Source organism: Pleurodeles waltl, chromosome 10 (assembly GCF_031143425.1).
Source record: "Pleurodeles waltl isolate 20211129_DDA chromosome 10, aPleWal1.hap1.20221129, whole genome shotgun sequence".
NCBI lineage: Eukaryota > Metazoa > Chordata > Amphibia > Caudata > Salamandridae > Pleurodeles > Pleurodeles waltl.
Window position 1 is genome coordinate 981,643,671 of NC_090449.1, and position 12,901 is coordinate 981,656,571.

The 12,901-nt window shown below is 45.4% G+C and overlaps 1 protein-coding gene across 2 annotated transcripts in view; it reads left to right on the forward strand.

The window, feature by feature from the left end:
* Positions 1 to 12,901, forward strand: part of VWDE (von Willebrand factor D and EGF domains) — a 388,413-nt gene that overhangs the window by 148,371 nt on the left and 227,141 nt on the right. For both annotated transcript variants that reach the window (XM_069211824.1, XM_069211825.1), the window contains one exon: positions 11,493 to 11,766. In XM_069211824.1, the coding sequence (XP_069067925.1) occupies positions 11,493 to 11,766 (274 nt within the window). The remainder of the gene's footprint in view (positions 1 to 11,492; positions 11,767 to 12,901) is intronic.

Here is a 12,901-nt window from a genome sequence, read left to right on the forward strand (position 1 = left end):
AGGGCTAGTAGGCATTGGCTACTGCCCTCCCTGACCTAAACACACCCCTAAATTCTGTATTTAGGGGCTCCCCTGAACCTAGGAACTCAAATTCCTGCAACCTAAGAAGAAGAGGACTGCTAAGCTGAAAAACCCTGCAGAGAAGACGGAGACACCAACTGCTTTGGCCCCAGCTCTACCGGCCTGTCTCCCCACTTCGAAAAGACACTGCTCCAGCGACGCTTTCCCCACGACCAGCGACCTCTGAATCCTCAGAGGACTGCCCTGCTCTAGAAGGACCAAGAAACTCCCGAGGACAGCGGCTCTGTTCACCCAAGACTGCAACTTTGTTTCCAAAGAAGCAACTTCAAGACAACTGCGTTTCCCGCCGGAAGCGTGAGACTTGCTACTCTGCACCCGACGCCCCCGGCTCGACTTGTGGAGAAACAACACTTCAGGGAGGACTCCCCGGCGACTTCGAGACTGTGAGTAGCCAGAGTTGCCCCCCCTGTGCCCCCACAGCGATGCCTGCAGAGGGAATCCCGAGGCTCCCCCTGACCACGACTGCCTGACTCCCAGATCCCGACACCTGGAAAAGACTCTGCACCCGCAGCCCCCAGGACCTGAAAGATCGGAACTCCAGTGCAGGAGTGACCCCCAGGAGGCCCTCTCCCTTGCCCAGGTGGTGGCTACCCCGAGAAGCCCCCCCCTTGCCTGCCTGCATCGCTGAAGAGACCCCTTGGTCTCCCATTGATTTCCATTGGAAACCCAACGTGTGTTTGCACACTGCACCCGGCCGCCCCCGTGCTGCTGAGGGTGTACTTCCTGTGCTAACTTGTGTCCCCCACGGTGCCCTACAAAACCCCCATGGTCTGCCCTCCGAAGACGCGGGTACTTACCTGCTGGCAGACTGGAACCGGGGCACCCTCTTCTCCATTGAAGCCTATGCGTTTTGGGCACCTCTTTGACCTCTGCTCCTGACCGGCCCTGAGCTGCTGGTGTGGTAACTTTGGGGTTGCTCTGAAACCCCAACGGTGGGCTACCGTGGACCCAAACTTGAACCCCGTAGGTGGTTTACTTACCTACAAAAACTAACCAATACTTACCTCCCCCAGGAACTGTTGAAAATTGCACTGTCTAGTTTTAAAATAGCTATATGTGATTTATTTGAAAAGTATATATGCTATTGTGATTATTCAAAGTTCCTAAAGTACTTACTTGCAATACCTTTCATTTGAAGTATTACATGTAAAATTTGAACCTGTGGTTCTTAAAATAAACTAAGAAAATATATTTTTCTATACAAAAACCTATTGGCCTGGAATTGTCTTTGAGTGTGTGTTCCTCATTTAGTGCCTGTGTGTGTACAACAAATGCTTAACACTACTCCTTTGATAAGCCTACTGCTCGACCACACTACCACAAAATAGAGCATTAGTATTATCTCTTTTTGCCACTATCTTACCTCTAAGGGGAACCCTTGGACTCTGTGCATACTATTCCTTACTTTGAAATAGTGCATACAGAGCCAACTTCCTACAGATACTTTGGCCCGTATTTATACTCCGTTTGGGCCGAATTAGCGTCGTTTTTTTCAACGCAAATTTTGGCGCAAAACGAACGCCATATTTATACTTTGGCATTAGACGCGTCTAGCGCCAAAGTATGGGCAAATAGCGTCATTTTTTTGCGTGAACGCCTTCCTTGCGTTAATGAGATGCAAGGAAGGCGTTCCCGTCTAAAAAAATGACGGCGACGCAAATGCGTCGTATTTATACTCCCGGGCAAAAATCACGCCCGGGAGGTGGCGGGTCAAAAAACCCCGCATTTGCGCCACTATTTAACGCCTGGGTCAGGGTAGGCGTTAAGGGGCCTGTGGGCTCAAAATGAGCCCACAGGTGCCCTCCCCTGCCCCCAGGTACCCCCCCTGCCACCCCTGCCCACCCCAGGAGGACACCCAAGGATGGAGGGACCCACCCCAGGGACATTCAGATAAGTTCAGGTAAGTATAATTTTTTATTTTTTTAAAATAAAATTGGGTGGCATAGGGGGGCCTTATTTGTGCCCCCCTACATGCCACTATGCCCAATGACCATGCCCAGGGGACAGAAGTCCCCTGGGCATGGCCATTGGCAAGGGGGCATGACTCCTGTCTTTACTAAGACAGGAGTCATTTAAATGGCGTCTGGGCGTCGAAAATAATGGCGCAAATCGGGTTGAGGCGCTTTTGTTGCCTCAACCTGACTTGCCCACGTTTTAAGACGCCCTAACGCCATTTTCCCCCTACGCCGGCGCTGCCTGGTCTACGTGGTTTTTTTCCACGCACACCAGGCAGCGCCGGTCTGCTAGCGCCGGCTAACGCCATTCCATAAATACGGCACCCGCATGGCGCTTCAGAATGGCGTTAGACGGCGCTACATTTTTTGACGCTAAACTGCGTTAGCGCAGTTTAGCGTCAAAAAGTATAAATATGGGCCTTTATGTCTTAAAAACCAGTTGCAGCACATACCAAGACAAATGATAAATGTGTTTAAATAAAACAAGTTAACTCGTTACACAAAATGAAAGTGAAACACAATTATATTTTAACATTTCTTTTGTTTTGCAATATTTGCAGCTTCTTAATGCCGTACTGTTATTTGCTGTCGTTTTACACAATGCAATATTGTAAGGAAATGCCTCCTTGGCATGGTTACCCCCTGACTTTTTGCCTTTGCTGATGCTATGTTTTGATTTGAAAGTGTGCTGAGGCCTGCTAACCAGGCCCCAGCACCAGTGTTCTTTCCCTAACCTGTACTTTTGTTTTACACAATTGGCACACCCTGGCATCCAGATAAGTCCCTTGTAACTGGTACCCCTGGTACCAAGGGCCCTGATGCCAGGGAAGGTCTCTAAGGGCTGCAGCATATCTTATGCCCCCCTAGGGATCCCTCACTCAGCACAGACACACTGCTTGCCAGCTTGTGTGTGCTGGTGAGGACAAAACGAGTAAGTCGACATGGCACTCCCCTCAGGGTGCCATGCCAACCTCGCACTGCCTATGCAGTATAGATAAGTCACCCCTCTAGCAGGCCTTACAGCCCTAAGGCAGGGTGCACTATACCATAGGTGAGGGCACCAGTACATGAGCACTGTGCCCCTACAGTGTCTAAGCAAAACCTTAGACATTGTAAGTGCAGGGTAGCCATAAGAGTATATGGTCTGGGAGTCTGTCAAACACGAACTTCACAGCACCATAATGGCTACACTGAAAACTGGGAAGTTTGGTATCAAACTTCTCAGCACGATAAATGCACACTGATGCCAGTGTACATTTTATTGTGAAATACACCCCAGAGGGCACCTTAGAGGTGCCCCCTGAAACCTTAACCAACTACCTGTGTAGGCTGACTGGTTTTAGCAGCCTGCCACACTCGAGACATGTTGCTGGCCACATGGGGAGAGTGCCTTTGTCACTCTGTGGCTAGTAACAAAGCCTGCACTGGGTGGAGATGCTATCACCTCCCCCTTGCAGGAGCTGTAACACCTGGCGGTGAGCCTCAAAGGTTCACCCCCTTTGTTCCAGCGCCACAGGGCATTCCAGCTAGTGGAGTTGCCCGCCCCCTCTGGCCACGGCCCCACTTTTGGCGGCAAGGTCGGAGTAGATAATGAGAAAAACAAGGAGGAGTCACTGGCCAGTCAGGACAGCCCCTAAGGCAACCTGAGCTGAAGTGACTCTGACTTTTAGGAATCCTCCATCTTGCAGATGGAGGATCCCCCCAATAGGGATAGGAATGTGACCCCCACCCCTTGGGAGGAGGCACAAAGAGGGTGTACCCACCCTCAGGGCTAGTAGCCATTGGCTACTAACCCCCCAGACCTAAACACGCCCTTAAATTTAATATTTAAGGGCTTCCCTGAACCTAAGAATTTAGATTCCTGCAACTTACGAAGAAGAGGACTGCTGAGCTGAAAAACCCCTGCAGAGAAGAAGAAGACACCAACTGCTTTGGCCCCAGCCCTACCGGCCTGTCTCCCTCCTTCAGAAGAAAACTGCTCCAGCGACGCTTTCCCTGGGACCAGCGACCTCTGAATACTCAGAGGACTGCCCTGCTTCCAAAAGACCAAGAAACTCCCGAGAACAGCGGCCCTGTTCAACAAAGACTGCAACTTTGTTTCCAGAGGAGCAGATTTAAAGACCCCTGCAATCCCCGCAAGAAGCGTGAGACTTGCAACACTGCACCCGGCGACCCCAACTCGACTGGTGGAGAACCAACACCTCAGGGAGGACCCTCCGGCGACTCCGAGACTGTGAGTAACCAAAGTTGTTCCCCCCTGAGCCCCCAATGCGACGCCTGCAGAGGGAATCCCGAGGCTCCCCCTGACCGCGACTGCCTGACTCTAAAATCCCGACGGCTGGAAAAGACCCTGCACCCGCAGCCCCCAGCACCTGAAGGATCGGAACTCCAGTGCAGGGGTGACCCCCAGGAGGCCCTCTCCCTTGCCCAGGTGGTGGCTACCCCGAGGAACCCCCCCTTGCCTGCCTGCATCGCTGAAGAGACCCCTTGGTCTCTCATTGAAACCTATTGAAAACCCGACGCGTGTTTGCACACTGCACCCGGCCGCCCCAGTGCCGCTGAGGGTGCACTTTTTGTGTGAGCTTGTGTTCCCTTCGGTGCCCTACAAAACCCCCCTGGTCTGCCCTCCGAAGACGCGGGTACTTACCTGCTGGCAGACTGGAACCGGGGCACCCCCTTCTCCATTGAAGCCTATGCGTTTTGGGCACCACTTTGAACTCTGCACCTGACCGGCCCTGAGCTGCTGGTGTGGTGACTTTGGGGTTGCTCTGAACCCCCAACGGTGGGCTACCTTGGACCCCAATTTGAACCCCTAGGTGGTTTACTTACCTGCAAGAACTAACATTACTTTACCTCCCCTAGGAACTGTGAAAATTGCAGTGTCCACTTTTAAAACAGCTAAATGTGTTTTATGTAAAAAGTATATATGCTATTGTGATTATTCAAAGTTCCTAAAGTACTTACCTGCAATACCTTTCAAATGAGATATTACATGTAGAATTTGAACCTGTGGTTCTTAAAATAAACTAAGAAAATATATTTTTCTATACAAAAACCTATTGGCCTGGAATTGTCTCTGAGTGTGTGTTCCTCATTTATTGCCTGTGTGTATGTACAACAAATGCTTAACACTACTCCTTTGATAAGCCTACTGCTCGACCACACTACCACAAAATAGAGCATTAGTATTATCTCTTTTTTGCCACTATCTTATCTCTAAGGGGAACCCTTGGACTCTGTGCATACTTTCCTTACTTTGAAATAGTGCATACAGAGCCAACTTCCTACAAATATATTCTTGAGTGTGCACACACACAGAAAGAAACAAGCAGACATGCAGACACAAAGCATTGCACACAGTCCTCCTTAAAGTGTCCCGATTCTCTCCCTCTTTCATTCGCTTTTCTCTCACAGAAAAACACACACATGCAAGAAGGCAAACACACATACCTAAACAGACCCTCGTTCTAAAAGACTCAGGTGGGATTAAATCCATATTAAACTTCTTTCCTCCCATGGCTTTCTTGGTTGTCGCTCTCAGCAGGACTGCCTCAATTCCTGTTTTTGCACATATGTAGACAGTGGTGTGAATGTGATTGACAGCACAGGGCCTGAATGGACCCTGTTCTGTCAAACACAGCATGATGGTGAATACCCAGACATTAGGCACATAATCCCTGCTGAATAGCTCAGTGGGGGGGGGGAGATTGGTTCAGGGCTAGAGCAGCACCTTAGCTGTCAGAGGCAGGTTCAAGTCTGACAGCCTAGTGCTCACCAGCACTAGCAGCTAATGAGCTTACCTTTCATGAGTACCGGTACTCTCCTTGGCAGCAGAGAAGTGCCGGTACTCAGTACCTGTGAGTACCGGCCCATTTAAAGCACTGTTGCAGAGGATCACCCAATGTAGTGAACCTGGTAATCCGTGATTTGCATCACAGTGACATAGTTGTATATGATAAAATTAAGGTAGTAGAGCACATTTCTTCCCCAACTTAAACTCCCATCAAACCATTTTTTTTGGATGATCGTTACATCGTTGCAGCCTCTGCTACAAAGGATGCTTTAAGAGATGAAAAGCGCATGAAAAGACTGTGTACGATTTATTGCCACACTGATTCCGCTTCTCAAAATCAGCTCTACCATTGAAAATGCGCAATGTGTATCTGTGTTTCCCAAATTCACCCAGTTCGAACAACATAGTCAGAAAAAAATGCAAAATGACAAATAGATGTTAACATTGCTTGAAAAAGCCACGCAAAGGCAGGAAGAACATGGCTTGGTGCGGTTTTCGAATCATTCTAGGAGGTTGTTTCATAACACTTGCACCCAGGCCCTTAGAGCGCTGCAATTTGCGTTTGTTGAAATAACCAAACCCGGCCGAATTTATAATTTCAACATAAACAAATGTCAGGCTGAGGCAGCCCTGCCAAACCAGAGAGCATGCAGGAAGCCCACGGATCTCTCCAGCAGGCACGCTACCTCCTGAGTCACCCAACTTCCTACTGAGGTACACATTTTCTATAATTTTACACTTTCATGCAGGCGCGCCTTTCTTTGCAGGTGTGATCTACAATATTTCAGAAAGTCCGACTCCACTCTGAGCCAGTAGCACATCTATGGATTAAGCGGCAGTCGGAAAGGAACTACATCCGAACACCCCTGGCTGTTTTAAGTGATAGCCCCGATATATTTCCAGTATTTGACTTCCCAAGGGAAAACGGATATTTAGTTAGTATGGACAGTTTTTCAACTTTTTTTTAGTATCCATCCAATTTTCAGTTCCACGATTGCCACATACTGCGGTGTGAGACAGTGGTGTACCAACAGCGTCACGGGCCTAATTCCTCCCCGACCACGGTCTGGGCAATGAATAGCCATAATTTGGGTGCATTGGACACGTAAAGCTTCTCGGTTCCGGTGCCACTGCACCCACTGCACTATTGATTGCCAGTCCCCAGGCGAGAAAGCAGTGTCACTTCCACTCTGAAAGAGGCAAACTCTCCATCCCGCTGTGCCACAGGAGGCAGCGAAGTGTGCGGCTGTTCACATCCAAACTAACCACTCATTTGTTTGGTTCGTTTCAGTGGACCTGAGAAGTCTTAGATACATACGTTCAAATTTCCCACATATTTTTGCGTTGGTCTAGCAAAAAGGAAATGCCTATAGCATGCATTATTCGCATTTTTTCTGTTTCTAAGCGCTCCCATCTTGGGAAACGTTGCACAGTCACTCAAATTATTAGCCTAGCATCGCCCAATGTTGTGAATCGGGTAATCCGTGATTTGCATTTTAGCGACTTAGTTGTATATGATAAAATTCAGCCAGTAGAGCACATTTCTTCCCCTACTTCAACTTCCATCAAAGAACTTTATTTCAATGATCGATACATCGTTGCAGCCTCTGCTACACAGGGGGATGCTTTAAGAGCTGCACAGCGCTTAGGAAGGCTGGGTACGATTTATGGCTACAATGATTTCGCGTCTCATCAGCTCTACCATGGAAAATGTGCAATGTCTATTACCGTTTCACAAAGGACATTACCAAAATCATCCTGTTTGAACAATACATTCAGAAATAACGCCAAACGGCAAATAGATGTTAACATTGCCCGCAATTAGGCACGCAAAGTCGGGAGGAACATGGGGCCAGATGTAGCAAAGGTTTTTACCCATTCTGTGTCTATAGGAAAAAGTGTTCATAGGTATCGCCCATGGTTCGGTGTGGCTTCCAAAGATACTAGGTTGTTTCATAGCACTTGCACCCAGATCATTAGAGCGTTGCAACTCGCGATTGATGAAATAACGAAACCGGGTAGCACTCATAATATCAACATAAACAGATGTCAGGCTGAGGCAGCCCTGCCAAACCAGAGATCATGCAGGTAGACCAGATATATCACCAGCAGGCACACTACCTCCTGAGTTACCCAACTCTTACTAAGGTACACATTTTTTTAAAATAATTTTACACTTTCATGCAGACGAGCTTACTTTGCAGGTGTGCGCTACACTATTACAGAAAGCCCATCTCCCCTTTGAACCCAGAGCACATTTGTGAATTAAGCTGCAGTACTAAAGGAACTACAGCCACACACAGCTGCTGCCAGGGCTATTTACAGTGATAGCCAAGATCTATTTCCAGTATTTGACTTCCCAAGGGAAAATTGATATTTAGTTAGTATGAAATGTTTTTCTATTCTTTTTACGCATTAGGTAAGTTGGCTTTTGCTCCTTTCCCTCCAACCACTCCCATGCTGAGCCCCCGCATGTGCAAATCTCCGCCTTCTACCTTGATGCTGCCGTCTGGAGCTCTTGCCCACCTCTGGGAAGCTGCAGTGCCTGCAAAAGCGAGTGTGTGCACCTGTCACCCGTATGAAGCTCTCCTCCTCTGACACAGCAGGTTCTCATATTCTAAAGAGTTCTAGGATATTTCACTTTAGAAAAGTCAGCAAAGTACGCTTTAGGCTAATTATTGTCCCTCAGCAGTCTCTATTCTACTCCTTTTGAATTGTTGTTATCCCCCAACACTCCCCCCACAGACCTGGCTCACCAACGGGCTACATTAAGAACAATCGTGGGCGAATGCGTTCGATTTAAAAAAAATAAAAAATCAGTAGATTTATGGTTCCTCGGCGAATGTTGCCAATTTTTTTTTTTTTTTAAAAACACTTTTTTGCCCTAGCAGGGTCCCAGGGCACCTCAGAACAATGACTAGGTGGTCAGGGTATTCCTACCTTGCCGCCTTTTCTTTTTTTAAAAATGTTTTTTGGGTTTCGGCTAAAGCAGAGTCCTAAACTGGCTGCCAACACTTTCTAGTTGAAGTGTTGGCAGCAAATTAGATATCAGTATGGGGACTGTTGGCTCAGCGTAGCCTCCACGTCCCTATATATGTATATATTAATAATTCCTTTAATATCTCAAAAACTACTGAACAGATTGACACCAAATCACAAAAAGCACACTATATGGACCAAAAGCTAGATTTCTGCCAAATTTGGTATAATTCGATCCAGCAGTTCGGGTTGTAGCCATGTTCAAAATCTCTATTGGAAAATGCATGGGGAAAACAGGTTTTGGGCCCCCCTCCTTTTTTCTCGGCCATCACTTGATGGATCACACCGAAACTTTGAAGACAGCAGCTGAACTGACTGTCATATCAGTTTTGAAAATTTTGTGAAGATTTGTTAAATGGCACTAAATTCATTGCAAAACAAAAAATGCATGGCCTATGGAAACTAGGGCATGATTTAGATCTCGGCGAATGGAATTCTCAGTCACAAACGTGACGGATATACCATCCACCATATTACGATCCCCACAGGATATCCATCACGTCTGTGAAGGAGTATTCCCCTCTACAATCTCTAAATCAGGCTCTAAGTCCATAGTAGTTATAGTTTAGGACCATGTTTCTATAGAATTTCTTTTTTTGATTTGCCCATATCTCAAGCACCGTTTGATGAATCTTTACGCAATTTTCTAAAAAAAAGTGGGCCAGTGATTCTTGGTGCACATGGAAAGTTTCAAGGTGATCTGTAAAGCAGGGGTTGAGAAAAAGGGGTCTCAAAAATGTTACATTTCCCATGTTAATTCCCATAGAATCTGTCAACACGTCCACAGCCCGAATAAATGGACGGAATTACACCAAATTGGGCAGAAAGCTAGCTGTCGGTACACACGTTGTGCTTTTTTTGTTAATTGGTGTAAATCCTTGCAGTGTTTTTTGAGAAATTTAGGGAAATTCAAATGTGTATATCTCTGGCTGTGAAGTATTCGTGAACAAAGATGACCTCATGCAGGGAAATGCACAGCTCTGATTGGCTGCCAACACTTCAAACCAGGCTGTGTTGGCAGCCATCTTGGGACTCGGCTTGAGTTGAGTCCAAGAGCACTGATAGAGCAAAAATGCATTTTTCAAAATTATTTTTTTGCTACAAATTTGCGATATTCGCAAATTCAGGACAAACATTTTTTAAAAAGCCCGCGCTTGTTTTTTTATTGGCCCCCGGGTGGGCCAGGTCCCAGGGCATTAAAAATATTGTGTGTGGGAAGGGTCTCCCAGCCCTCCCACCGCCCCGGGCACCACCACCTCTCAGGGGCTTTCTTTTTTATATATGCAGGGCCCATTGCACACCGCACCCCAGGGACCACCACCTCCCCGGGGCTTAAATTTTCATATATGCGGGGGGGGCGCGACATCCCCAGGGCTGTGTTATTTAGAATATGCGGGGTCGCCCGCCCCCTCACGCTACCCCAGTGACCACCACCTCACAGGGGCGTTTAAGTGATAATATATATGGGGGGGCCGTAGTGAAGGCGCGAGTTATAGTTACCTTAGGGCGTGAGTTTTAGTTACTTGAAAGAACTCTCACTATAACTGCTGAATTTCTATGGTTTTGTACAAGTAAATTCAGAACCTAACTATAACGTCCCTGTAAACTTTGTTTTTTTCCAGTGATATATATATATATTTGTTTTTTTCACTGAAAAGACCAAAGGCTACAGGTACTTTATAGATAGGAAATATAATAAAAAAACAAAACATAGAAATTCACTTAACAAAGGTTACTGGGATCTCATGAGAGTTTCACTGTCTACAAACAGTCTGGTACAGGGTAAACTCTCTTCATACACTGAACACTGTTTACAGTACCCATGTATCTACTTATATTAATTTCATTACTCAAAGTAGGTTCAGTGACTGTCAGGGGTTTGATGCAGATAAAAAGCAGTCCATAGTAGGGCATTCCTTTTGGAATAGGGGTTCAGTATTTTTAGAAACTTGCCTTTCTCTGAACAGGTGTGTACATATTGAAAACCATATGCAATGAGTCTTTTCCATATATCTTTGGTTGAATTTTAATGTGAACTATGCTACCCCTGAAGTTATGGTATAGGGTCAATGTTTCACACAACCCATGCTTTCTACACCTACGGGAGTTGGTTCTGTGATGGCATTAATGATGCCTCTTAGTCTTCTGTATTTAGTTTCAGAGCTATAATACCATATCCATTTATAGAGCAATGTGTGCCAAAGAAGCTTGGATGATGTCATCAGGGCTATCAGCAATGAAGTTATTTGAAATGTCATCAGCAATGTGAGTGTTTTTTAGTTTAAAAAGTTAATGTTGTCACTGACATAGTCACCTAACTATAACGTTACTTTAAAATGTGTTTTTTTCAGTGAATTCCTTTTCCATTAACAAAGACAAATCTTTTTTATCACACGTAATCATATCATAACTTTAACCTTTGCTTTTTCATTGAAGTGGCAAACTAAATGCAAAATGTAAAGCATCTTTACTTATTGCTCTTTCACGACCCACCAGAAATTGATTGACGAGCCATAGTTTGGGATACGCTATACTATAATGCATTTGGATTTTGGTTTGCATTTTTGGATTCACATGATGAACAGCAAATGTTTCTTATCTTTTTCTTTTTCTTCTGCTGACAGGCTTTATGATAATTTTAAAACAGGAACCTTTATGTTGTACAAAAGTACTTCGAGAGACTTTGAAGTCCATGTGCGGCAGTGGGACTGTGGGAGTCTGCACTTTCCAGCGTCATGTAACTGTGGCTTTGTCGCCAAGGAAGGAAATGATGTGATTGCATTTGATATGTGCAGTGGTCAGCTACATGAATCACAACCCCATTTATCGGTGAAGAGCAAAGACACCATGAGTGACAATGTCAGAATTACTGAATCCTACCTGGGAAGAAAAGTAACAGTATGTACCTAACTTTTCTTTATATATTCTCATGCCTGTTTTACCAATGAACTTGTTTAGGGAATACAGAAAGAACCACACTGACAACTTGTCTGTTTTGAAACTGTGACTTATTGTCAGGGCAAGTTTTCCCATACTATTCTGACATTAATTAACATTTTATTAAAACTAATTTAGCATAGTATTTTTTTGTCCGCATTTTAGCTTTGCATTTGTGATTCAGCTTTACCAATTTTTCCAGTAGGAGGGTGAGCTATCCATTCACCTCTCATAAATATTTTCTAGTTCTGTTTTGGTATTCCAGTTAGCCTGCTCATGGTTTAGATCACTGTTTCCTTTCTCAGTAGCTGACTTTTCTAATACACTACCCTCAGATTAACTTCAATAACTGGTATTATCTTACTTTCAGGACCACCTTCCAATTCTGTGACAACTAACCATAACTGAAACATAAGTAATGGACTACACATACATCTGCAGTCCCTTACGCCCTTCATTTGCCTCACATTCCTCTCAGCCACTCCACTTCCAAATGCCCCCTACTTGCTAACAATTTGGAGAGGTCTTTTGAACTAAAAAGCGAGGGAGTGCAGCCATTGAGAAGTTAATCACTTCTTTTTGGGTGCTGAAATAAGGGAAGTGCACTTTGTTCATTAGGTTACATGTTAATGCAATTGTCACTGTGTTCCACCCATACATCAAAAACACGTGATTCAGGAAGTGTCTTCCATTCCTTTCTACTGTACACCCTTGGTTATAGTCTTCCCCATTTCTCAATTTGGCCATGGATAATTGGATTCCTGATATTTAAGTGTGTTAAACTGAAATCTAGCACACTGTCATGCTACTTTGGTTTAAAATGCAAAACAGCATGCCTTTTCATGAAGTGTTAGACTGAACAGTGCTCAACAAGGAACTGATTTGAATACCAGATGGAGATCAAACTTTCAGGCATGCCACATCTGTTTAAAACTCCACCTCATTTACAATAAATTGTACAAAGCGCAATAAACTACCTTAAAATCTAGCAATCTTGGTTTAAGTTGCATTTAATGATGCTTACATCAGCTTTGCAATTCTAATACAGATTTACAGACCTCCAGTTGCTCCAAGCTTTAAAAGAGCTGTGGAGAGA